This window comes from Gobius niger, assembly GCF_951799975.1.
Source record: "Gobius niger genome assembly, chromosome: 19".
In the NCBI taxonomy this organism is placed as follows: domain Eukaryota; kingdom Metazoa; phylum Chordata; class Actinopteri; order Gobiiformes; family Gobiidae; genus Gobius; species Gobius niger.
Window position 1 is genome coordinate 16,208,621 of NC_136870.1, and position 24,913 is coordinate 16,233,533.

Below are 24,913 nucleotides of genomic sequence, written 5' to 3' on the forward strand. Positions count from 1 at the left end.
GATGAATTTTGTGATAATAATGATATAACTTTTAGTTAGCATTTCATACTGAAACAGCATCTTTGACCAAAAAGATTTGGCTAAAAGGTTAACTTGCATCGCCCTAAACTGAAACTGCTACATGTGTGCTTCCATCATAATTTTAATGGATCAAAAGCTGAAAAGAAGCAAGCACATTATTCCTGGGAGCTACCTGGCTGGGCGGATGATTGTTCTAGTTTGCATCGTAACTCAATTTACCAAATATCTTCTCAATGCATTTCAACCAAGAAGAATTACTTGGGAACCACTGCTGTGTAACTCCATAGTGACTGAGCTTCATTGGTTTAGTTTAGCTTACTGGATAAATACTGTGGATACATTTATTTTCTTGGAATGAATATACACCCTCACTTAATTAAAATATTTACAAACAAGGCAGTATAAGTGTAGCTGCAGGGAGCTTTAGTTTAACTCGTGGCCGTAGACGTGATCTTCGAATGCGCCCTGCTCCATGTCGTCACAGATGATGGTGCAGAAGGGGCACACGCGGTGGCTCTGCTCGTGCTGCTCCAGTTCATTCTGGGTGATTCCTGGGAAATGCTCCTGGCAGAGGCTACACACCAGGCAATCCTGAAGTAAAAATAGACAGGTCAGCATGGTAACAAAATATGGGCCGGATTATGTTTTAAATCCACATTGGTAATAAACTGTAAACAACCCTAGGCGTATGCTGCTGCAAGAGGTGGCGATTTGTGAAGCTATTGACCTTAGGAACTGAGGATTGTGTGAATATGTGTGTGGTATTTTTTAAGAACTTATGATTGACAGATAGGCATAGAATAATGTGACATAAACCTACCTCTTCCTCTGTGTTTTCTCTATTTGCTGCAAAGAAAAAGAACACACCAATTACGACGCCATCTGAAGTTTATCAAATTACATGTACAGTAATATATTTACTATCGACAACAAGGCAGACTGCATATTAGGGTGGAAGTCATGAACAAATCCAATTGGCTGTTGTTTTCTTGTGTGTAACTAACCTAAGTTTTCATACAGCTGCATAGACTCCTCTGTTGCACTGGGTTGTTCATAGTCCGTGTGCGTCGGTGGTGGGTTTTCCGATCTGACTTCATCATAGACTGTTTCCAAAACATTTTGTGGTTGTTCTGCTAATTCTCTGCGCAGCTCTTCGATTTCAGTCTTTAGATTCTATAAATACAAGACACGGCTTAATTATTTACACACAAAAGGTGTGGTTGGAAATGTTGTACCTGGTTTTCTTTAGCGAGGTCTTCCTTCTCGCGTCTCTCGAGCTCGATCACATCTTCGTGCTCTTCTCTAATGCTGTCTTTTTCAGCCATGACTTCATGGGCCTCTCTTAGTTGAATCTGGAAATTACATTAACTATAAAACTACTGAAAATACAAACATGTATAACAATGATGGTCAATTTGCTTATCTTTTTACAAACAAATAATTCGAATTTGGAGTGTTTTCTGCAAATGTTTCTAAGTCGTATGTGATGATTCCACTATTTGCTCTAAAAATATCTCTCATGACGTGACCCTTTGATCAAACAAAGCTCTAGACCCACCCAGCCATTTTGGGTACCAAGGAACCACACGGTTGTAGCATTTGTCGAGCACACAGCCATTTACTACAGGGATAGGCACATTTGCGTCATGGAGGGTCAATTTTCATCATTGCCAAAACACCCAAGGGCCGAACCTCAACATTGTAGCCTAATGTAAAGAACTATTTTCTGCAAATGCCAATGTTTTCATCAGTGGTTCCCAAGTGGCAGGCCTTTGGGACCCACCATTACCCTCAGATGACAAGCCGAGGACCCAAATAAAACTGTAATTTGTCATATATCGTATAAAATATAGTATTTTCCACACAGGTTTTTGTTGAACAAGCAGTAGATATCCCTTTAAGACTGAAATTATGATCAAAACATCATAATTGCATGGAAACACAGTTAGTGTTTCCATGCAGTTTCAGATGGAAAATATTGAATAAAAGTTCCCCATAGACTCGCGGCCCACTGAAAATGGTGCCGTGACCCTCCTTTAGGTCCCAACCCACCAGTAGAGAATCACTTTTTAACATTATATGACCAAGAGGGACATTCTGACAGGACATTTTTAAAATAATGACAAAATACTATTTCTTGCATTTTTAGACTACTTTAACAGGTATTTGATCTTTTATTTGCATAAATAATAATATTAATATAATATTATAATATTATAATATAATAATATTTCTCAAAATCATCTTGGAGGCCAGAGGTTCTGTGCTGGAGGGCTGGATTTGGCCCCCGGGCCTGACGTTGCCTACCCCTGATTTACTGTGTGATCACAATGTGGCAACCCTCAGTGTTTTGTGTGTTTTACCATATATTTGTCATTTTTCTTCTCCAGATCGTTGCAGTATGCCGTCATATTGTCAAGCTGTTCTTTCATTTTGTGTAAGTCCTCTGTCTGTATTTTGATGTTTTTTGACTCTTCCTTCTCAGCAGCCAACAATCTCTGTACCTTTTGCAGTTCACCAGTGAGCGCTTGACACTTCACCTAAACGATAATAACAACAATGAGTGACAAAACCTTAATTCATCAAATGATATTTACATTGTTGTGTATTAACAAAGGGATAGAGTAATTCCCCACCTTGAGATCCTCATTTGGGCCATTTTGAACTGGAACCTGCTGTTTTGATTTCCTGCTCATTTCCTCAATATCTTCTTTCAAACTTTGAATGATGTTTTGCAGCTTTTGCACCTCAATGCTCATCCTCTGCTTTTCTGTGTCGCTGCGCTGGAGATCAACCTAGACACTGGAACGATCAGTCTTTGTAATTAAATCATTTGAATTTTATGTGGCTTGTACCTGTAATAGCTGGACGTTGTCTTGTGCTCTGAGCAGGTCCTTTTCTTTTATCTTTAGCCTAAAACACAATTTTATTACTAATACATTTAAAGGGAGACATTGTCGTATTATGTGGCGGCTGTGTGTGCCAAAATGAAAAGAAAATCCACTTTCAGCAAGGTGCATAGTCCAAAAATAAGTGTATAAGTCTAATCATACAGTAAATTATACTACTTTGTAAATAATAAGAATATCAGTGGTGACTTACTCGGCTAGCTCTGCTTTTTGAGTTTCATTGATTGCCTTCTGTTTGTCCCGTTCCTCCTTTAGCATTTTAATCTTTATCAACGCTTTTTCATATTTTTCCTGTGCATCAAAGAAATTACAGTAAGAAATATCAAACATATGTAGCGTTGTGAATTAAAAGGCTTACATTTTGTTTGGCAGTATCAGCTGAATCCAAGCTATATTTCCTCTGCGGTTGGGCCTTTGTCATCTCCAGCTACATCAGAATAAGTTCATAATATTTTGCTCGCATTGACTTGAACGTTGTAGAAAATGTAAACTAACCTTTAAGCTGTCGATCTCCGCCTGTTGCTTTTGTGAGTCACTTTTGAGGCGATCTTTTTCAGCTTTGACCTGAGCCAATTCTGTGACTAGACTGGTCATGTCTTGCTCTTTCTGCTTATTCAGCCCCTGTAAAATGACAGACCACAAGGCTCAGTAAGAAAAAGGTTGATACACTATTGCATTTCCCGAGCAAATTACAACGGAGCACCAACCTTGCACTTCTCAGCCTCTTGCCTTTCGTTGTGTAAATCACTTTTTAAGGTTTCGTTTTGAGCTCTTATCTGCTCCAGCTCTTTCATCAGCTCGGCTTTTTCACGTACACTTTGTTCAACTTGCTCCTGTTTCAGTAAAACAGATTAAGTCAATATTACCTTATATTTACCTTGGGGCCTGAACAAAAAATAAAGATCTTTGCCGTTACAGTTTTTATTCACTGTTTGATATAATTTAAAAAAAGTGCATTAGACAGGTTTTCATGTTATTATCACTTAGATCAATGGTATAATGCCAAAGGTAGGTAGTCACTTTGATTTTGCACGAGAAAAGTGGCAATTTAAAAAAGAAAATAATCATAAAAAAGTTCTTAACATAGAGTAAGTGATAATGAAAGTCCATATATATAGGACAGAACTGGGACTTGTTTATGGCCCTTATGTACTGTATGGTTACACAGCAACAATTATGTACATTCTACCTCTTTGTTAATCACATCTGCCCAGGTCCAACAAGGAAGGAAAATTATAAACATCACAGTAAAAATGTCTGAAAATGTGTAATTATAATTTTGTTAACTATGCTCTTGTGAGAAAATGGTTTAAACTGTCAGGAAGCAAGAGCCCAATCTCCAAAAGCTCTTCCCCCCAACTCAAGAATGGAATCAAACTCAAACTGATTTATATTTACTACCTGTGTTGTAATCACCAGCAGGTCGTCATCCGGGCTGTTCTCCAGACTTTGATCACTCGTGCAGAAACAGAAAGGCGTGCTGGCTCCTCGCACTTGTCCGGTGTTGTCGATGTAGCAGAACTGGTAAAACTCATCATCTTTGGGAAGGTAGTAGTCTATGATAAAGGACAACATTCAGTTTCATTATAAGTGCTCTACATATTTGTATATAAGCGTTGCCATTCTTTCTCATAAATATCCTCCACTTATTTGTGTGTGTGAGTGTGAGAGAGCGAGTATGGTCAGGCGTTATATAGGCTTTACTTAAATGAAGCATACATTTGTAAAATATGTAAAAATACACGTTCTCTCTCCCCAACTGAGTAATGAGATTATGCAGTTAACCTATACAAGACACAGCAGCCTGTTCTCACCTTTGAAAACAGCCTTTTTAGCCAGTGTCTCTTGCCCTGTTGAGTCTAGACCTGGCTCTGCCCAGACGAAGGTATGATAATCTTTGGCAGAACTCCACCCAACCTGAAAATAACTCAACACATCAGATCCGGGGGTACACAATGACTATGAATGTACAGTCAATGTGTCTGGCTGACCTTAAAAATCCCAACCCAGTCCCTGCTATGGGGCTGAAACGCTGCAGTGACAGTGTAGTGGCAGATGACGCTGGTGGAGATGGGGTAGGACCGCGGGACGCTCGTGAACACCACCTGGGAAAAGGTCGCTGCAGTGGGGTCAGCGGAGGCAGCTTCTATAGAGCTATCCATGGCCTGAAATAAATCATAGCATTGAGACTGACTTAAAGCAAACAGCATCAAAACTCACAACAGTACAGTGTGGCCCACTGAGTTTGAAAAAAATGTCCAATGAGTTAGATAACATTTTGGTTTTCATACACATAGCTTATTTTATTCTTAATTCTGCACTTAAATCATAAACCATATGCACAGAACATTAGTCAAGTTTAAAGGATTATTTCTGCATTGTTTTAATTATTATTATTGCTATGTTGTCATTATTATTATTACGGTGTATTTTTTATATATTTACGCCCGATGCCTCCTCGTATGATTCTGAATCATGCTTCCTGTATCGTCACACAAGCACAGCACACAAACAACCCTTATTTTGTCAGTTGGCGACATCATCAACTTTTTATCTCCAAAAGGATTGTTTCAAGAACTAAGAACAATATTTACTCGCTTTTAAATCTTCTCATAGCTATAGTTTTTAAGAAGAATATGAAATCGAAAGTAGACTGTTCAAGTAAACAACAGCATCTGTGTCCCAACAAAAGTGTTTAGTTACTTCCACAAGACAGAAGCTATTGATGTTTTGTTATAGTTTTAGTATAATTCGCTTATAGAAACCGTACATAGTTGATCATGAACTTACGTGCGCAGTCTCTTGTCAGGTCCGCAGACAGAGATCGGTCGGTCCCACACTCGCTCCTTGCTCTCTCTGAGGTGCGTTCAAGTACGGTACGTACATTCAAAAACCTGTGAAAACAATCATAATATTGCAGCATAATATTGGTTAACTTTTATTGTATAATATGGCAATAAAAGTTAACCAACGCTAATATATTTTAATTTCTAAACATATTTGTTTTTATTTTTTAAAGGGGGAAAGAATAGTTACTTAAATGTTGCTTATTAGCCTAATTTTGTTGGCAATAGAAACAATCTTGTGGCTTTACGCTCTGGCATTTGTTGTTTGTTTATGGAGCTCTCGTGTCGTGCTGACCATAACTTTCCCAGGGTGATCACTTGGAACTATGTCTAAATAATTTAGTGATTTAAGGCATAGGTAGGGAAATAATAGCATGAAGTCGGGTTTGTTTTCGCACGTCAACCATGGAACGTATCATTTATGAACATTTTATTAGAGGATCAGCCCCAAGAGATGAATCATCTCGTTTTCATGGGGGTCCTCAAAATGTCCAAGAAAAATAGAACAGAAAACAGCAGAGTAGATGCAATCAAATCAAACAAAATTACTTATTATCGTTTGATGAACGCAAGAGGGAGCCATGTTACTTCATGTTCATCGTGCTTTCGTTTGGCCTGTGCGGTTGTAAAAAAATAAAAAATAAAAAATAAAAAATAAAAAGAGTAAAAAGAGTAAGTCCAGTAAGCAAGGGCTCACACTTCAGGGGGAAAAAGAGAAAACAAAAAACAAACATAACGATTAATATAAATAAATAAACAATTCGTTTTCCTTGGCCAAAACTTAATCTAAAACTATTTCTAAGAAAGACGTTTACGCTCTGTGCTCTGTGATTTTGTCTCAAATATAGGCTAGCTATGGCTAAAAGTGACAAAGGTGAGCGCGGGACCGTGCGGGGTTCACGTGCGGGGTTCACTGATGTTTACGTTACGTTACATGTGCTGAGCTCCAAGGTGCGTAAGCCTCGAGCCATTCGCAGACGGCAAGGGTCACCGCTGGCGGAGATAAAGAAAACTCTGAATCGTTTGGTGACGGAGGGATACTCGGGTGATTCTTCCTTTGGTAAATTGAACATTTTGTTTGCTGTATAACAAAGCTAAATATTTAGCATAGCTGCTGAGTAGAAGTCAGCATTCCGTTGCCATAGCAACAGGCACGGTCACGCTGTTCACAGCAAGGTAATGCAAATATTCAGCTTGACTTTCAAGCAAAGTTTTCATTTCAATCCAGATGTTACACTGGTAAGTGAGCATTGTTGTAGGCAAACGGTTGACAAGCTTAGGTATATTAATTCTCCTGCAACTGATTGTAGTGTTCACAAAGGCAGAAACGTGTTAAGAATGGGGAGCAACATTAGTAAGAGGTGGAGTGTGCTTGCTGGCAGTACAAGTAAATAATGATTAATATTAATGGGCTAAAAAAGTCAATCAAAAAGGCTGTCAATGCACTTTCTATTAACCTTGTTGTATGTACTTTCTTCATGCTACTTCATTTCCCACTTTTTACATTGTAAAGTCGAACTAGTCATTCCACAAAATCCATGCCTCTTGGTTCCAACGAAACGAAAGGTGTTAGATAGATATGTTGTGATTTTTGTTGTTGTACATATGTAATATTGCTTGGACAAATTTGTTCAATTTAACATTTTCATTGTGCAGGACAGAGACTTTAGCCTACAGACTGTACTGTCTTCCTCATCTGCTTTTCTGTAAGCTCTGAATATGTTTAGAGAAAGTGCAAAAATAACAATGCATTATATTTAGTCTTATAGTTAAAAAACTAAACTCATGATTGAGAAAAACAAACTGCTTCATTGAACATGTAGTGGGACGACAACTTATAACTTATTAATGTTGGCTGTTGTAATTGGCACAGATGATCACACCTCATTGTACTTGGTGACTTCAGGCTATCCTTACCCTGATTATCACTCACTGTTTATTATCTACAACACTCTCTACAATCTAATTGCTCTAATGCTTTGTTCCAACTGCTGTTCCCTGTTCAATTAACAGTCGACCTCTGTAGCTTGGCAGGAGATCCATGTCCGGCCCACTTGCTGCATACTGTGTTTGGGCAGAGATTTAAATGTAACAGGTCCAGGTGATGAGATGCGCCTCTCCGATTTCAGTTTACAAATATGGGGGATTATCCCTCTCCTAACTCCCCGCTGAGTTCTCCGGCTCATTATCTCAGCATCATGTCACGGCAGATCAGGTGTTTGTCTCCAGTAGTTTTTAATTGGTCACCAGATCCGCAGAGGCACACGTTTCTTCAGCGTAAGTCAATCTCACCTAAGGCATCCTTGTGAGATATAAATTTACTGTTGTTTTTTAGGATCCAGGAGCAGGGGCGCATGAGGCTGAAATGTGGGTCATCATTTTCTCCGCAGAGAACAGTGACTGCATTTTGAAGAGCTCTCGAGGAAACTAAAAGATTCAAGACTGGAGCAACACACCCTGGGCTCTCCAAATGTAGGCCGAGTAGTGCAGGTGAGTGTGACCTCTTTTTCAGAAGACTTTGTGCTTTAAAGCAACTCCCTGTTTATAGCAAAAATGTCATGTGGTGATCCAGTGTTGATTTGTGTTCACATATTGCGTTTAAGCAAGGCGTCCTACAAAACAGTCTGATCTGGTTCTCTGGTCCCTAGAGAAAAAATGACTGAAAAAGATGAGTGAATGTTTTGTGGATAATTAAAAAGATCTAATTTATTGCTTGTGGTACCAGATTATTGGCTTCAGCTTTGAAAACTTAAGTGACATTTGTTCATGTTTATACTCATACTGGATGAACTCTTGATCCACAAGGGAAATTTCTTCACCGTCATAATTAGTAATCCGATCATGTCCAACCCTTGCCGTAGGTGTTCAAAGGCTTTTCAGTGACTCGTCATGCAGTCTAATTTACTGTAACAAAGTTAATATGTTTTCATCACAGATAGTAGGTTTTCCTTTTCTCCCTCTAAAAAACAAAATTGAAAAATCTCAACCCATACTAGAAGAATACAGAAAACAGTTTGCCTCTTTGTTCGTCTTGAACTCCGCGACAGTGTGTGGCTGATTCCTCTTTGTGAGTCTGACATTTACAACAACATAAATCTCCCTGATTGTCTCTTTGTTTGTCCTTTGTTTGCGACAGACACATTATACAAAAGGTGTCAGGAGGTATAACTTCTGTAGCGAGGGAGAGCCTTGGAGAAATCCTTCTGTGTTTGTAACAGTAGCCGCGCTGAGGTCAGTGGGGCGTCTCGGAGCCCTGTGCAAAACTCGTGGTTCGAGGCCAGGATTATCCAGATCAAATACCGTTACCTGGCACCGCCGCCTCCCACTGCGAACCTGGGATGTCCCTCCTTAGAGCCACCCCCTTCAAGTATTCAATCTCCATCATTATCACAAATTAACTTGACCTAACCTTCAACTACAAGACACCAGATAGGACTGAGTGGAGCTCAGCGAAGACACTGGCGTGACTAGTGCTGCCCATTGTCCTGAGGTCACTTGGCACATAGGTACATACACACAATGACCGAATATCTATTGACTTTCAGAATGGCTTACATATCCTGTTCCATTGACAAAAGAAAACCTTTCAAAGGTTCAACATTTGTGGATTTCTGGTTTGGTTATTTTTCCTAAAAGCATTAGATTTCTTGTAGAAGGTACAACATGACAACAGAAGCAGAATGAAAACGATGTTAAGTGCTTGGCTTCTATAGGTCTCTGCCTTCTCTTCCATCTGAAGATATGACATTAGTTTAGTTGTACCACTTAAATGATAACCCTTAGGCAATGGTTCTCAAACCTTTCATACCAAGTAGCTCCTCATAAAATATTTGAAGCCAGGCTTGGACAATACTGGATCTGGAAAATGGGTCTAAAAGAGGCCTAAATTGGGCTGCAGTAGTTGGTGAAACATGTTTAACTAGAAAAATGCCTTACCTTAGCTACACTGGCATTAAATGTCCCATTTCTAAGTCTATATTACAGTTGACCCTGACTGAGTACCATCTGACAAAGCCCATGTATCGCCACTAACCTACCGTGTTGATAACCTTTTAACCCTTGTCTACCATTAATGCTAGTGTTTGAACCATTATAAACACAGTAGAGTGTTTGCATCTCTGCTTTTCACTGCCCTGCCAGCAACAAATCCCACTTTCTACTCTCACTCATGTATCAGCATTTGCATCGGTCCTGCCACAATAGCCCTTGAATGGCAGAGTGTGACAAGTGCTGACAGCACGAGCGTTCGCCTGATGAGAGAAATGGAAACGGAAACATGAGTCCGTGTGTGCAGTTACAGCTTGTTCATGGTTCTGTGTGACTGAGTTTCACTGTGACGCACTGCAGCACAGCCCATAATAAACGCAGCATGTAATAACTGCTCTGTGGCTGTTAACTAATGCAATAAAGATAACCCCATGTTTAATTAAAACTACACTGTGGAGAAGAAGATTAAAAATGTTGTTGGACACTGGGAGAGTTGTTTCAACAACAAAAGTTATTTGTATGTGTCTACGTACTCTGCAGTCTTTGTAAAATATTTGTATAACAAAATTGTCTATAGACATAATCCGACAGGCAATTATCATTCTGTCATTCTGGCTGCAATAGTGCAATGTTATGATATTGCATTACATTGCTCACATGGAGAGTTCCTGCTGTGGTGTGTGAGGTTGAGGGTTAGATTCCTTTGTTTTGTGTAAAAAAAAATAAAAAAGAATTACTCAAGCTTTCAGGCAAGCAGAAAGAGACTGTGTTACAACTCACCACAAGTTGTACTTTTTTTTTTTTTTTACATGGTCATTAAAGATGGGACTACCTGTGGACAATCTCGACAAAGATGATGAAGAAGATGCATCTAAATATGAGGAGCAGGGAGAGGGCTCAGGGAACAACAGCCAAACAGAAACATGCGCCTCAGCACCTCCACTGGTCATCAAGAAGAGGAAGAGCAAGAAGAGGTACTTTACTACTTTGTTTCCACACACACACAAAAAAAGTTGCTTGTTGCATGTTTAAATGATCAGTTAAAATGTAAAGATTTGCAGCAAAGCAGAAGTCTGTCCTTCTGTTCTCCTTCTCTTCCAGATGACTGTGGATCAACCTCACAAACTGCAAATATGAAAGCGGTATGTTACGTGGATGGATTACAACTAAATATTTAAAAAGGGTCATTAATAAATGCAAAATTTGCATGTTTGTGCTCAGTGCGACGTGCAGCTCGAAGGTACGGCCTCCGGGAGGCAGCAGAGGGCGAGGATTGGACTACTCTGTTTTGGACCGACTGCTCTGTGTCTCTGGGTCGAGTCAGGGATATGAAACGCTATCAGGTATTAGGGACTTTAAAAAAAAAATCCATTCATTAAGTGTATGTCTTATGAAGGAAAACACATGAAGAAAACAAGAATTAAGATTAAACTGTGGACCTATGATAATATGAGTAATTTATATCCTGTGTATGGTCAACAAACAACACACCTGTCTTTTTTTGCAGAAAATTAATCATTTTCCAGGAATGAGTGAGATCTGTCGCAAAGACCTTTTGGCAAGAAACTTGAACCGTATGCACAAACTTTTCCCCAAAGACTACAATATCTTCCCCAGAACGTGGTGCCTTCCTGCCGAGTCAGTTTGCATTTTACAAATCATACTGTTTTAGTTCTTTATTACTGATGACCGTGCTGTACTCTGCAGTTACAGTGACTTCCAAGCTTACACCAGGGCCAAAAAGAACAAAACATACATCTGTAAGCCGGACACTGGGTGCCAAGGCAAAGGCATCTTCATCACCAAAACAAGTAAAGAAGTCCAGTCCGGGGAGCATATGATCTGCCAGGTTTACATTTCCAAAGCAAGTGCCTACAATACTGTACAGAAAGATTATATTTCATCTCAAGTATCTAAATCCAAATTTTCCTCTTTTCAACAGCCTTTGATAATTGACGGGTACAAATTTGACTTGCGGATCTATGTTCTGGTAACGTCATGTGACCCTTTCAGCATCTTCATGTTCAAAGAGGGTCTGGCTCGATTCTGCACCACAAAATACACTGAGCCAACTCATAATAACGTGGTACGTGTATGTATATATTACTTTAGTTTGCACTGAAGACACATTTAGCTGGTAAGTAAGAAAAATGTCAGCAGACTGGTTTATCGTTTCTGTATGCTGTTGGCAGGAAGACGTGTGCATGCATCTCACCAACTACTCGATAAACAAACACAGTGAAAACTTTGTGCGTGATGAGGACACCGGGAGTAAAAGGTAAATTATGAGTAATTGCCCAAATTTTCATTATAATGGTTTATCTGAGTGTCATGGGTCTCTGAGTAGCTTCAGCATTGTCTTTGACATCTCTGATGGCATGGGTGTTTTCCTAATCCAAACGCTTTTTCCTACAGACACATGTTCGGGTGATTTTCACCCAGCAATAGTGATAGAAGATAGTGTAGGGTTAATGTATGAAATAAGGCAAACTTGCCCTTGACATTCAGGGCTGCCACGTTTATTTTGCGACTTCAAGTCCAAGTCTCCATCTTCAATATTTTGTTTTTTAGGAATTTTTTGTTCCCAAATTCCTAATTTTCCTGTGATTTTGGAGCATTTTTATATGGTCCCTCATGATGCGTTTCTGTAATTTTATTAGACATGACACTACTCAAATGTGTCATATATTGTCATGTTTTGATAGATTTTGATGACAAGTACTTTTTTATCAAGTGTATTATCTCGGGTAAAAATCACCCGGCGTCAGTGATGGTGTTATGAATTTGAGCGATTGTGTTCTAGGGTTAATGCCTATGTTGCTGTTTTATAGAAAGTTATCAACCCTGACTAAGCATCTTGAGGCCATGAACTGCAACGTAGAGAAAATGTGGAACGACATTGAAGATGTGATCATTAAAGTCCTGATCTCGGCTCATCCCATCCTCAAGCACCACTACCACACCTGTTTCCCCAACCACACCAGCGGCAGCGCCTGCTTCGAAATCCTGGGCTTCGACGTCTTGCTGGATCACAAGCTCAGGCCGTGGCTCCTGGAGGTGAGAATTTACTATACCAAAAAGCACAGATACAGCGCTGTAAATTAGAGCCGGAGTGTGTGTTTTGGCATCCTCCAGTGGTGACATTGTAGATTGCAACACAAAGACGTATCTTCCCTTTCTATTGTCTGTCTGTCTGTATCATTATTGCCTTTCATTCTCCCCATTCATTTCATTTTCCAAGCTCATTTTATTTGTCGTACTTGCCATCATCTTTTTTTTTTTTTTCCATCCACACTGTAAATCACATGTGCTCCTCACCAGGTAAATCACTCCCCCAGTTTCACCACTGACTCTCAGCTGGATCGCGAAGTGAAGGATGCCCTGCTCTATGACACCCTTGTCCTCATCAACCTGGGCGTGTGCGACCGCCGTAAGATCACAAAAGAGGAGAGACGCAGGGTGAAGGACAGGCTACAACAGAACTGCTCCAGAGAGGCCAGGTAAAAAAAAATTAAAAAAAAGGCAGACTTTTCCAGACAAGGTCGTGCGCTCAAAGACGTGCTAATTGTATGCGTATCAGTGATGCCTGTTTCCTACTTCCAGGTCAGAGGAGCTGCGTCAGTGCCAAGCCGCCTCCGTGCAGCAGATGGAGAGGTATGAGGCCAAACACCTGGGAGGCTTCAGGAGGATCTACCCCAGAGAGGGAGGGGAGAAATATGACAAGTACTTCAAACACAGCAGCTCGCTCTTTCAGGAAACCGCCGCGTCCAAGGCCAGAGAGGAGTGTGCCAGGTACAAGCCGTGGACAACACACTCTGTACAAACACTTTCAGCACAGAACACCACGGTGCACATGAGGCAAGGACACACTTTACACTGAAGGAAAAGGTTCCGTCAAGGCCCAGTGCTGTTTTCATCACATTAGAATATTATAGTACCATATTATTCATACTACGTTTTACTTACATACTCCTATTGTTGAAGAAAACATTCAGCTAAAAGTGGTCAGGTGTTTTTTCTCTTGTTTAGACATTGTAGTTTAGATACAATTTTGGTTTATTTTTCAGACCTGGTTTAGTCCTTATTGGATCTGGATGCAGGCGAGGTGGATGGTCAAATATTTTATTAGGCGGTAATTGGTATGAATGGTTTGAGAGAGATGAGACTTTATTGATCACACAATGGAAAATGAACTTGTTACAGCAGCTCTTAAGAACACACAGCGGGCGCAAATAATCAGAAAAAAATGTGCAATCAAAGAGCAAGGTCATGTGCAAACAAGTAGAAAGATAAAGATATGTACAATTGATAAAAAAGCAAACATATAAATTATCTAATTGGAACAGTGCATAAAATAAAAGAATATCATAACCACTGCTATAGAACATCACAACAATTACCCTTATTTTATCCGTTTTTGTTTCTTGTCAAAGGTTAATTTAATAGTTAATTTGGTAACAGGTAAATATGACGACTTTATTGTTTATTTACAGATCATTTCTATTCTAAAATACTTCACATTAATTGGACATATTGTTGTAACTTACCTTTCAATAATAGACTTAACAATTGTTATTACAGGCAACAGTTGCAGGAGCTGCGTCTGAAGCAGGAGCAGAAGGAGAGGGATCTGAAAGTGGGTCGGAGGAAGGACTTGCAGGGAGAGACCGCGGGAGAGGGAATCAGACCGAGGAGGAGTCAAACCGACATCCAAACCCCTGCTCCGGAGCCTCGGCTGGTGAGTGCTGTAGTTCCAACGCCATCCACTAGAGGGAGCCAAACCGCGTCTCTCTGCGTGATAAATGGCTCATAGTCTGGCTGACCTCTCCAGTGTAACTTAATGTGCACTCGGCCAATGCAAATTGGCTGCAACAGTCTTCATGCAGATAACTATTATTGCATGTCTCTCATTTTAAATTTAGATACGGTTTATTGGCAAGCCAGAAAAAAATAAACATGGTTATCGCGGTCATTCACTGACATAAATGGGTTTATTGTAAACAAATAGCTGTGGATGCATACAGTATACAAAAAGGAAATTAAACCAGCTCCACGAAATACATTTGCTGACACCATTATTTTGTGCTGGTCTTATTATTATTTGTTTGTCACATAACATGTATTTAAACATTCATATTTAAAGAAAAATATATACTTCTAACACAGCACTTAGGCTGAGGTAGTTTTAGTTATACCTGTAGATTTTATGTTACAACAAATACAATCATCAAAGTGCCAATCACAAAACAATAAAAACTATTGAGAAATAAAAGAGTCCACAAGTCTTAAAAGCAAAGTAAGAAACAGGGCAATAGAAAATAAATATGTTGAACAAAAACAAAGTGTTGAAGTGAAGTAGTGAAAAAAAACATGTTACCAACACGTTAAATAGTCTTTAATTGAATAATTATAAACATTTAATTTCTGTTTAAGTGTTCACAGATTTGACAGATCATTGACGATTGACACCAATCTTGTGTGTCCCACTTTTGAGCCCAATCCTTCCCCTGAAGACTGCATTTGAGTTAATAAATATTTATTTTTATCATTGTTATTTTGTTTATTCTTTATTTAACCAGGAAAGTCCCACTGAGTTTAGGAATCTCATTTCCAGGGGTGATTTCAATTTATAAAATACAAACAATTATTTCATATGCAGTTTATAGATTTTTTTTGTTGCTTGCTGTCTTTCGAAAAATAAAAAGTCTGTGGTGGTTTATGATCGGAAAACAAGAAGAAAATGAATTGGTGTAGATCTTCTGGGTTAATTTTTGCTTCTTGGATTTTTATGAATTTATTAAACAGTGGCTTCAGATACTGAAAATAAACAGTAAAGTAAAGGGTTTCACATACTGATCACTACTGCTACTATTGTTTCTACATAAATCAGCGGGAAACAAAGCTCAGACTTTACTTTTTTCTACTGTTTTTTACTACTTACTTATTTCTTTATTACAAGAGCCATTTGAAGCACTCACCTCTAAATATTTTTCTGATTTTGTTTTGTGTGAAATCCAGTGCCTGTTACTCTGTTAGTGCTTGTGTCTCCAGCTCCCAGAGACCCCCGCTGCCTGTGTGCTGCTGACTGCTGCTGCTGCTGGTGAAGAGGAGGGAGAGGACAGGGCGGCTGAGGAGGAGCAGGAGCGGGTTCGGGGGCTCCTGGAGCGGAAGAGGCTTCTGCAGGAGCTCGGAGTCATTGACCAAATTCGCCACATGCTCCAGCAGCAAAAGCAACCGGAGGACGTCCCACCAGAGAACAGGCCCGCCCCCACACAGGCCCTGCACAGAACACAGCTGACAAAGGTCTGGCCTTGGACGAGGAAGAGATTCTTTTACCACTATGTCAAATTAAACGAGGGCTGTAGTTCATATAAATAATTATTAGTTTCTTATATTCAGTGAACATCATTTATGATTCTTTTTTTCTGTCTTGTAATGCATTCTCCCAATAAATGTTTAAGATAAAGCACATCAGCGTTAGTCACGTCCAATTACAAAATAATGAAAGTTTACGCTGTAAATTAATGAATTTACAACGCAGAGCTGCACTGTATTCTTGGCTGTTATAACTTCTATGGGTTTAAGACACTGTTTGACACTGTTTAAACAATATACATCAAAATGTGAAATGTAGTGTTTTCCTTTTTCCAGCTGGATTCACTGTTACAGGTTCCCCAGAGGAGGCAGCCGCCAAGTTCATTCAGCTCACACCAGGTATAAACATAATTTATGATCATGTGTTATCTACAGTCTAAGTTCTTCAAAAGAAAAACACTTGAAATTGTTTTAATGTATAATAAAATAGTTTTTTTTTCCTCTCATTTTGGTCATTCTCAAAATTGGGACCTCTCAGCTGTAATTTGAGGTTCTAATGAAATGTGATGATGAGTCAATTAAATCCTCATAATCTTTTTTATTTTCTGACTGTGCAGTTCATTCACTCCCACATGACGCAGCCGAGGTTACTGCAGTCCACATTTGAGCCGAGGACCCTGAACGCTTCAGGCTTTGAGTCTGAAACCAGACCAGAGGAGTCCGGGACCTCCAGCCTCCAGAGGATGCTCTACCCCGGTACGTTCCCTGGGCCGGGCTGTGCAGGATTACAGGATTCATTTAGGAAGTTCTATTGGAAATATGCCAGGTTATAATCATTTAGTGATTAGATTAGTGTAGAGATAGAGACAGAGTTTATTGTATACATTAACATAATATCTATGATATATATATATATATTGATATATATTTGTCACCGCAGTATATGTTTAATATATATTGCTGCAGAATTTCTAAAATACATCCATCAGTGGATCACAAAAGTCTTCATTTTTTTTGTAACTTTTTAATAATTATTATTATTAGGATTTCTTTTTTGTTGTTGTATATAAACATTTAAATTTATAGCCCAGAGATGTTAACATAAAAATACAGCCCCACATGTTCTGAAGTCCTTTGAAGGTGTTGGCATTTTATCATCACTTTAGGGTCCAACAGTTACAACTGTAATTTATTTATTTTTGCTTTATTCACTATTTGTTTGTTGAGTATATCTTGCTCATGTACTTTCATCTGTATCTGTCAACATAATCAACCTGTGGTTAATATTTTTTGTGATATTTTTGTCTGGTGTAGTACAATTCACACTATATTACAGTGAATTAAACATTTGCTTACTTGCAAACATAATTGCCCTTCTGTTATCAATATTTTGTTCTGAATTTGAATCTAAATGCCAAATATTCTTACTGTAAATGGCTGCATATTTTCATTATTTAGAGAAAAAAATGGCCAAGGTTAATTTTCTCACTATGTTAAAAAATAGTAGATAGATAGATTTCTGTTTAAATAACAGAAAATGTATATGCTTTATTTTCCATATCGGTGTTTTGTTTATTAATATATGAATACCTCTTTGTTGCAGTGGGCAGCTCCACACTGGGTCGCCAGGACAGTAAAAGCAGCTCGTACAACCGCGGCCGGGCCAGTATCCCGCTCATAAACCCGATCCCCAGAGCCAGAGCAAGGTGCCCCTACATGACCCAGGACGCTGACACCCTGCAGAGCCTGTTAGTCATCTCCACTCGGGCCCCCCTGGTCCAAAGGCCTGGCTTCTCTCAAACGGTGCGCCTCCCCTCCCAAAGAGCAGCTCCGCACAGGAAAGGCCTGAAATCACAGACACAGACAGACACGTGAGAAGAGAAGCAGATATTTTTCAGGGGATTAAGGAAGTGGAGGAGCGGCCCAAAGCTGTGAAAGCAGAAACACACTGTGCCTGATGACTTTTTAGTGTCTGGACTCTACGTTTGTCTCAGTGAAACTCCACAGCTGAAGCAATAAAGGAAATATTACATTTTTCTGTCCACTATTTGATGGCAGACATTTTTGTTTACATTATAATCTCTACAGGAGAACATTTTATGAACCAGAGCTTTTGTGCCAAATAGGAAGTGACCAGCAGGCTTTGTAAAACATGTCGTGATTAAGAAATGTATGAAACACAAGTGGCAGGTTTTTGCTTTACTTGATGGTGAGATATTTACTGAGATATTTAATAATTAAAGACACAAGGCTACTTTAAAAGGTCCTTCAAATGACATCTGCTCCAACTGTGCTGTTTTTACTTGAGATACACATTAAAAATCGACTCCTGCTGCAGGGCGTGTATTTAATTTTACTTTATATTTTCATTTTGTCAAGCTTCAGATTGAATTGCACTATTTTTTTTATTGTTATTTTTTTTTACTGAGCAGCTTGTCTGTGCTTTAACACGTACTAATAATGTGTCATATATTGCCTCATTCTCACGCTTTACTTAAACAAAAACACGTGTTTCAGCGAGTGAAAAGTCCCCAATGCTGGAAATGTTGACGAAAGAGGCCATAAAGTTTTATAACGCCTCTTCGTCCGGTTTCTTTGTTCTTCTGGGGATAAAAGGAAGTCAACATGACCCAAGAGAACGCCCCCAACAGAGATGAAGTGGAGGAGGCAGAAATACAAAATATATATATAGCCTGTACATAAAAACAAAGGCTATCCTGTTGCAAATATTGATACATAAATACACTTTCTTTCATTAAAAAAACAAAAACAAAACACGAAATGCAGAACCGACAAGGCCTGTAGTTTGTAATAGATTTTTCATCCACGCTGAGGCCTTGAGTTGCGGCTCGCGCCTCACGCTTTTAACCATAATAATCTCACAAAAGGATGAAAGTACAAGTGTCTAATCGAAGAAACCGCGATGCACATTCGCCAATAACGTTAATCAAAACAGGCGAGTCCCCAAAACAACCATTAAATAATCTAAAACAGGTCAAATCTATTTTCATATCTATCCCATTACACTTTCCCCAAAACTTCGCCTGAACTTAATGTTTCTTGCTCGAGCCTGTAATATACAAATAACGCGGAGGCTTAAGCTTGGAAAAAGGCCCGGAAAAAAAGAAAGTGGGTGAGACTTGCATCGCATTTGTGGAATTTATGGCTTTATTGCGTCTGTAAATGTCGGAAATCCTTTTGGAAGGAGGAAAGAGGGAGAGAGGCGCCGTGTTACCCAATAGAAGCTGATGTTGCAAAGTAGGGAGCAACTTTGAAAGTGATGGGGGGGAAGGAAAAAAAAAATTAAGTTGCATTTTTTTCCTTTTACAGGTTAAAGCTTTAAAGACTGAACTTGAAGAGTCTATGATAAGACTTTCAGACCCTTGGGGCTTAACCAGAGGTATTAGACGATATGGTCCAACTTGCCTATTTATAAAATCTCATTATGCTCATAGCCTTAGTTGGTCCTATTTTAATACAAGCGAATTTTTTAGTAGATATTTTATTACAAGAAAGGTGCGCCTCAAGTCGGAGTTTAGGTTTGAACAGAGAATTTAAATTGTATTTAAATGCGAAAATAGGCCTAATAAGAATTTTGTTTGGCAAGAACTACAATAAAAGTGTGGAATATAGGCTACATTTAGAGAGAAAAATAACCAGAAGCCGTACAGACCTTTGAGAAAACCTAGGCAGAATCCAGGTGCGCATCCATCCCTATAATAATATCACACATTTCTCTTTTTATCTGAAAGCCTCTCCACATTTACGCACCACAAGCCATGAGGAAAAAATAAAGATGGCGATGAGAAAGCGCCTCTAAAAGCCCAGAAACGGCTGCTGTTTTTGAAAATTTACAACTTTGCCAGCGAAGTTTACGACTCGCTCGGCTCCGGGATTGGTCGCCCGTAGTCATGTGGACACTAGGAATGGGAACTTATTTCCCATGGGGTTATATTGCAGCTGCTGTTTTGCACCGCTCATTCACTTAACACTAGTAACACATGCTTTTCTATGCTCGTTGTTTTTTTCCCCACGCAGATTTGCTTGATTTTCGCGGATAAAAAGCGGCATCATGTTCGTGCGTAATTGCCCGAGAAGGAGCCACGCCGCTGACGTCTCACCGCCATGTTCTAATGTGCATCCACTTCTGGCTATGTTCTTCCAAAATGAGGGATGTATACTTCTTTGTGATGACTGGATTATGCTTTTTTTTGGAAATCACTTGACGCAGCTCAAAAAAAGTGGACGATTTGAGAACGAGCTCTGGGAAGCGAGAGAGCGGAGTGACAGTCACGGTGCGCATGATGGATTATCAACAAAAGGTAAGCTGTTTCTGACGCACCAGGCCAAAGCGCCGCTGTAGTTTAAGGCACACAAGAACCCCACGCTGCATTGGATACTGCTTGGATTATGTGTATGGCTGTACACGAAATAAAAATCAGTGGTTCTATTGTTAAATTAGAGCTTATTTTTCTTACGTTGCACGAGCTATTCACAACCAGTTGCTTATCCTGGAACTTAACCCGTGAGATGCTGCAGCGGCGGCGCGAGGCTTGGATCTAAAACAAAAACATATTGAAATAGAGAGAGGGAAAAATAAAGAAGTGGGTGTTTTAAGTTGAAGTTTGCGGCCTGCATTCTGAAAGTGACAGCAGCTGGTTTCCGGCCACATAAGCTTGACTTTAATGATAATGATGATGAGGCGCTAAAACCAGAAATATCACATCACGTGACAGTGAAATATGTGTTAAAATTATACGTGTTCAATATCTATAACATACTCCTAAGATTTCCCCGCATTTCTGCAGATTTCGCTTGTTTTGTGGTTGCGGACAAGGCGCCATTACGCACGAATTTCCGTGTCATTTCAAATAAAACAGTTTGCGCCACTATAAGGCCCACGTTTTTACTGACGGGCATTTGCACTTGATGTTCTTAAATATATACACGATTCCGTTTTGTTATCCTTTTAACCCACACGTGTGACTAAGGCTTTTCCTGAATGGACGTGCGTTCATTCACTGTTACACAATCAATGACGGTAAATGTACCCTGCCTATAATCAACCTCTCACAAACAGATGCCGGCAATAAAAGGCAATCCATGAAAGCCTGAACAAAACCGTCTGCATTTGTGAGAGAGGGGTCGTAAAGACACCGCTGCACCTGCGTGTGAGGACGGAGACCAGTGGTATTAATAATTGAATCTGTGAAATGGCTGGTGATCTGGTGATTGGATCTATAACGCTTGTGTTTTTCCTATTGTGATCCACGCCGTTTCCGCCCCTGCTCCTGTATGAAAGGCCCATATATATGAAAGTGTCAAGGCGCATGAAAACGCGGCTCTTCTGTCACACTGCAGTGGTCTGAGGCCTATTTGTGGGTGATTTCGCGAGATTAAAAATACCAACAAATGTTGCCGATTTAATACCAAAAAAAAGTTGTGCCATGGCTTGTATTTTCAAAAGAGATAGAGAACTTAAAAAAACAACCTACAAAATACAGAGACGCTCATTCGAATGCGAGGTTAAAGAAGAAAGGAAAAACGGTATTTGTGTGTAATACCATAGCTAATGGGCTCTAGGCCCCTATAATATGATATGATATAATATAATAGGCTATATGATATCATATAACCATATATGTAGCAATAACATAATGCGTCACGCTGCGTCAAAAGCACGTGATAAAATTATTAATTAAAAAAGCGGCATTATTCTTTTTATCTTGCCTAATTATAAAACAGGCACTTAAAACAGGCATTTAATATGTTATAATGTTAAATAAAACGTGAAGAATGTCTCGTGAGGCGGAAAGAACATTAGACGCCAAATCTGCACGAATCACTGCTCTGCACGAGGTATGAGGCACCTAATGCTGCTTCCATGAGTTTCATATTAATTTTTATCAGTATTTGGTTTATTGAATTTAAATGAATTGGAGATGATGTGCTTCCACACGTGCCTTGCTACTGGAGTTAGCAGTTTTAACAGTGCCCCATTAGTGTCCGCTTGACGCGCAATGCTGGTGATGATGATGATGGTTATAATGAAGTGGATGATGATGGCACGCGGCTCGTGTCCTCGTGGTCCTCACAGCGGGAGGCAGTCGGACGTACAGCAGCAGGGGACCTCACCTTTAGGAAGAGAACAAATTGGAACATTATCAAAGAGTTAAACGTGTACTGCATGTGCCTTTTCTTTGTCAAGGACTTGGTAACACTCTCGGGATTACTTTCTGGTATGGAGGATTGTTTGTGCGTAAAAGTGGACAATGCGTAAAACTGTTTTTTCTGTTGTTTTACTTGCGCTCAAGTTTGATTGGAGCGGGATTTAGTATCCACGGTGGTGTTTCCTGTTATTTGACTATAGTGATCATCTCATAGGGTCTGATTTAAGCACATCTGGCTTATTGTAAGTGACTGAGGTGCGTTGAGACTGACAGGGTCGAGCGCTTCGTTTCGATTCACCGGGGACCCCTGCGCGCAACAAGAGCCCCCCATGGGTGCAATAGTGCAAGAACAGACGGCGCTGATTGGCCAGAGGTTGATCAGATGGTACACTTCCCCTCTGTATTCAGTGGCACCTCACAACCCCCCCTCTCAGCAAATACCAAATCTCCGATAAAGTAATGGCAAAAGCACTTGGACTATAAAAGACAACAAATCATATCCCTTCGGAGTATATACACCCCGTTGTCCACCCAATGAGTTCCTATTTTGTTAACTCAACTTTCCCCGTGTCTCTGGCGGGAGGACAGGACTCTCTCCTGGGTCAGATACCGCTCTACTCCTCGGGATACAGCGACCCGTTAAGGCACTACTCCAACGCGGCCACGTATGGAGCGGCCAACATGCAGGAGAAAGTCTACCCCGCGTCCTACTACCAGCAGTACGGCCGGGCGAGCTGCGACTACAACCCGGTGGGGACTTTTTACAAAGACGCCGACGGTCAGTGCGCCTTTTCGAGTCGCGACGAGCAGGCGCTGTTTGTAACGCAGGACCAGCATCAGCAGCGGAAAGCGGCGGAGTGCCCCGAGCAAAGCGCTGTCAACATGAGCAGCAGCCTGGACGACAAGACCTCGACTCTGATCTACCCGTGGATGCAAAGGATGAACGCTTGCGCCGCTGGTAAGTCTAAACTTCTTTATTATTTGAATCGAGTTGTTCTTGGCATGTATTGCGCTCGATTGTAGACTGCAGCATGTCTTATTGTACTTTTCGGTCGAGTGCTTAACTTTACATTCAGTGACAGTAAGCGCGCAATGATTGGAGGCAGACAGTGGAGATCATAGCGCACCGATGTTTGAGCGCCTCAGGGCTCTGTCTGCCACATCAGCAGCGCACAAGACAAGACTCTTCTTAAGATGTGGCATGAATTAATCCATAATCTACATGCTAAAATGCTGTCTTTGCCCACTTTAAAGGTTGCACGTTTATTTATTTATTTAGCCTTTTTTATGACGTCGTTTTTACTTTGCTGTTACTGAAAAATGAACATATTTCACTGAATGTGTCATTGAGCTTCTACTTTGTATTCAGTCCTGTAGCAGGTCAGTCGAAGGTAAAATCTAACATTAAATACGCACTTACAGCACAAGGATTACATGCACGGTCGCGCGCACATGCACGCTCACACTGGGCCTGCATCGACCCTTTCACCCGGCCACATAGGCTTACGTTTATGCGCAGCGATTAAAGCCACTAAAATGAAACACTAATGACAATAATAACAGGAAATAGCTTGACCTTATGGATGTCTATTGTTTGTGCTAATGACTCACAAGAACAGTTGCTGTTAATGGCAATGCGAGAACATCTTATATTATGGCGATGAAAACACGCCATTGCGCATCATGTTTTTATATGAACACATTTGGGGGTAAAAGCTCAAAGAAAAGCAAATGAAACAGTTCAAAACTCGAAATGTTTACATTGTAGGATTATCAGTGGATTGATAAAAAACATAATAAAGAAGTATGCTCTTTGTGTGCGTAAGTGGAGATGCCTTTTTAAGGATGAGATAGCAACATAACCTACTCCCATGTGGGAAACGGATGAAACGTGTAGGCTACTATTTGTTTGATCAACTAAATTATCTTTTGATCTGGAATCCAGATTACACACTAACCGTGTAACCATCTCTATTTCTTCTTTAGGCCCGTTTGGAAACAGTGGGCGCAGGGGCCGCCAGACTTACACCCGCTACCAGACCCTGGAGCTGGAGAAGGAGTTCCACTTTAATCGCTACCTGACCAGGAGGCGCCGGATAGAGATCTCCCACGCGCTGTGTCTGACCGAGAGACAAATCAAAATCTGGTTCCAAAACCGCAGGATGAAGTGGAAAAAGGAGAACAAGCTGCTGAACCCGTCCAAGACCGAAGAGGAGCACGAGCAAAGCGAGGGCAAAGAGTTAAAATAAAAAATAAAAAGTGGACGCTGACATTCCTGAAATAAAGTGTATTTCTTTGTAGATAATTGGTGTTTGAAGTGATAGACTTTCAGTGTGTGCACGGTAGATTTTGTTTATGGTATTTGTGCTTCTGCGTTCATTTAGAGGACTATGCAAATCCGCCAAAATGTACATATTGTATTTGTTTTATTTTGTAGATTTGGACCATGTTGTTACCTCATTTTGTCCTGTGGCACCAGAGGAGCCTTTGTCTCTTCACTGTACACCTCCTGCTGTGGCTGTAGCTGTCTAGTTGTTAATCTGTGGTCTTTATTACAGGCTCGTCGTGTGCCATAGTATTTCAATTTGTACAGATAAGAAAATGTTCCTTGAATGTTATTTATTGTTGTTCACTTGTGTTCAATGCACATCTGAATCCCGTGTGC

At 40.1% G+C, this 24,913-nt stretch overlaps 4 protein-coding genes across 4 annotated transcripts; 3 read left to right on the forward strand and 1 right to left on the reverse strand.

The window, feature by feature from the left end:
- Positions 1 to 97: 97 nt before the first annotated feature.
- calcoco2 (calcium binding and coiled-coil domain 2) lies at positions 98 to 5,807 on the reverse strand. Its single transcript, XM_079576877.1, has 15 exons — positions 5,721 to 5,807; positions 4,922 to 5,095; positions 4,745 to 4,847; positions 4,332 to 4,486; positions 3,638 to 3,763; positions 3,426 to 3,551; positions 3,289 to 3,357; positions 3,124 to 3,221; positions 2,877 to 2,934; positions 2,658 to 2,816; positions 2,385 to 2,561; positions 1,257 to 1,373; positions 1,026 to 1,194; positions 842 to 867; positions 98 to 612 (listed from the first exon to the last, which is right to left on the reverse strand). Exons 2-15 carry the CDS (start codon positions 5,090 to 5,092, stop codon positions 445 to 447), a joined length of 1,722 nt encoding a protein of 573 aa, XP_079433003.1. The 5' UTR covers positions 5,093 to 5,095; positions 5,721 to 5,807; the 3' UTR covers positions 98 to 444.
- Positions 5,808 to 10,871: 5,064 nt separating this feature from the next.
- On the forward strand, positions 10,872 to 11,719 carry LOC306978355 (tubulin polyglutamylase ttll6-like; the record flags this gene model as incomplete). Its single annotated transcript, XM_079576878.1, has 5 exons — positions 10,872 to 10,905; positions 10,985 to 11,106; positions 11,271 to 11,401; positions 11,471 to 11,631; positions 11,706 to 11,719. Coding segments are annotated over 5 exons (462 nt in total), but the record flags the coding sequence as incomplete, so codon positions are not given.
- An 11-nt stretch (positions 11,720 to 11,730) lies between these two features.
- Positions 11,731 to 18,075, forward strand: ttll6 (tubulin tyrosine ligase-like family, member 6). The gene is made up of 10 exons (XM_079577443.1): positions 11,731 to 11,849; positions 11,956 to 12,041; positions 12,595 to 12,820; positions 13,085 to 13,263; positions 13,367 to 13,555; positions 14,345 to 14,501; positions 15,815 to 16,066; positions 16,415 to 16,477; positions 16,696 to 16,834; positions 17,682 to 18,075. Exons 1-10 carry the CDS (start codon positions 11,784 to 11,786, stop codon positions 17,951 to 17,953), a joined length of 1,629 nt encoding a protein of 542 aa, XP_079433569.1. The 5' UTR covers positions 11,731 to 11,783; the 3' UTR covers positions 17,954 to 18,075.
- Positions 18,076 to 22,696: 4,621 nt separating this feature from the next.
- On the forward strand, positions 22,697 to 24,904 carry hoxb6b (homeobox B6b). Its single transcript, XM_079576991.1, has 2 exons — positions 22,697 to 23,206; positions 24,235 to 24,904. The coding sequence occupies exons 1-2, from the start codon at positions 22,783 to 22,785 to the stop codon at positions 24,495 to 24,497; spliced, it is 687 nt and encodes a 228-aa protein (XP_079433117.1). The 5' UTR covers positions 22,697 to 22,782; the 3' UTR covers positions 24,498 to 24,904.
- The last annotated feature ends 9 nt before the right edge of the window (positions 24,905 to 24,913 follow it).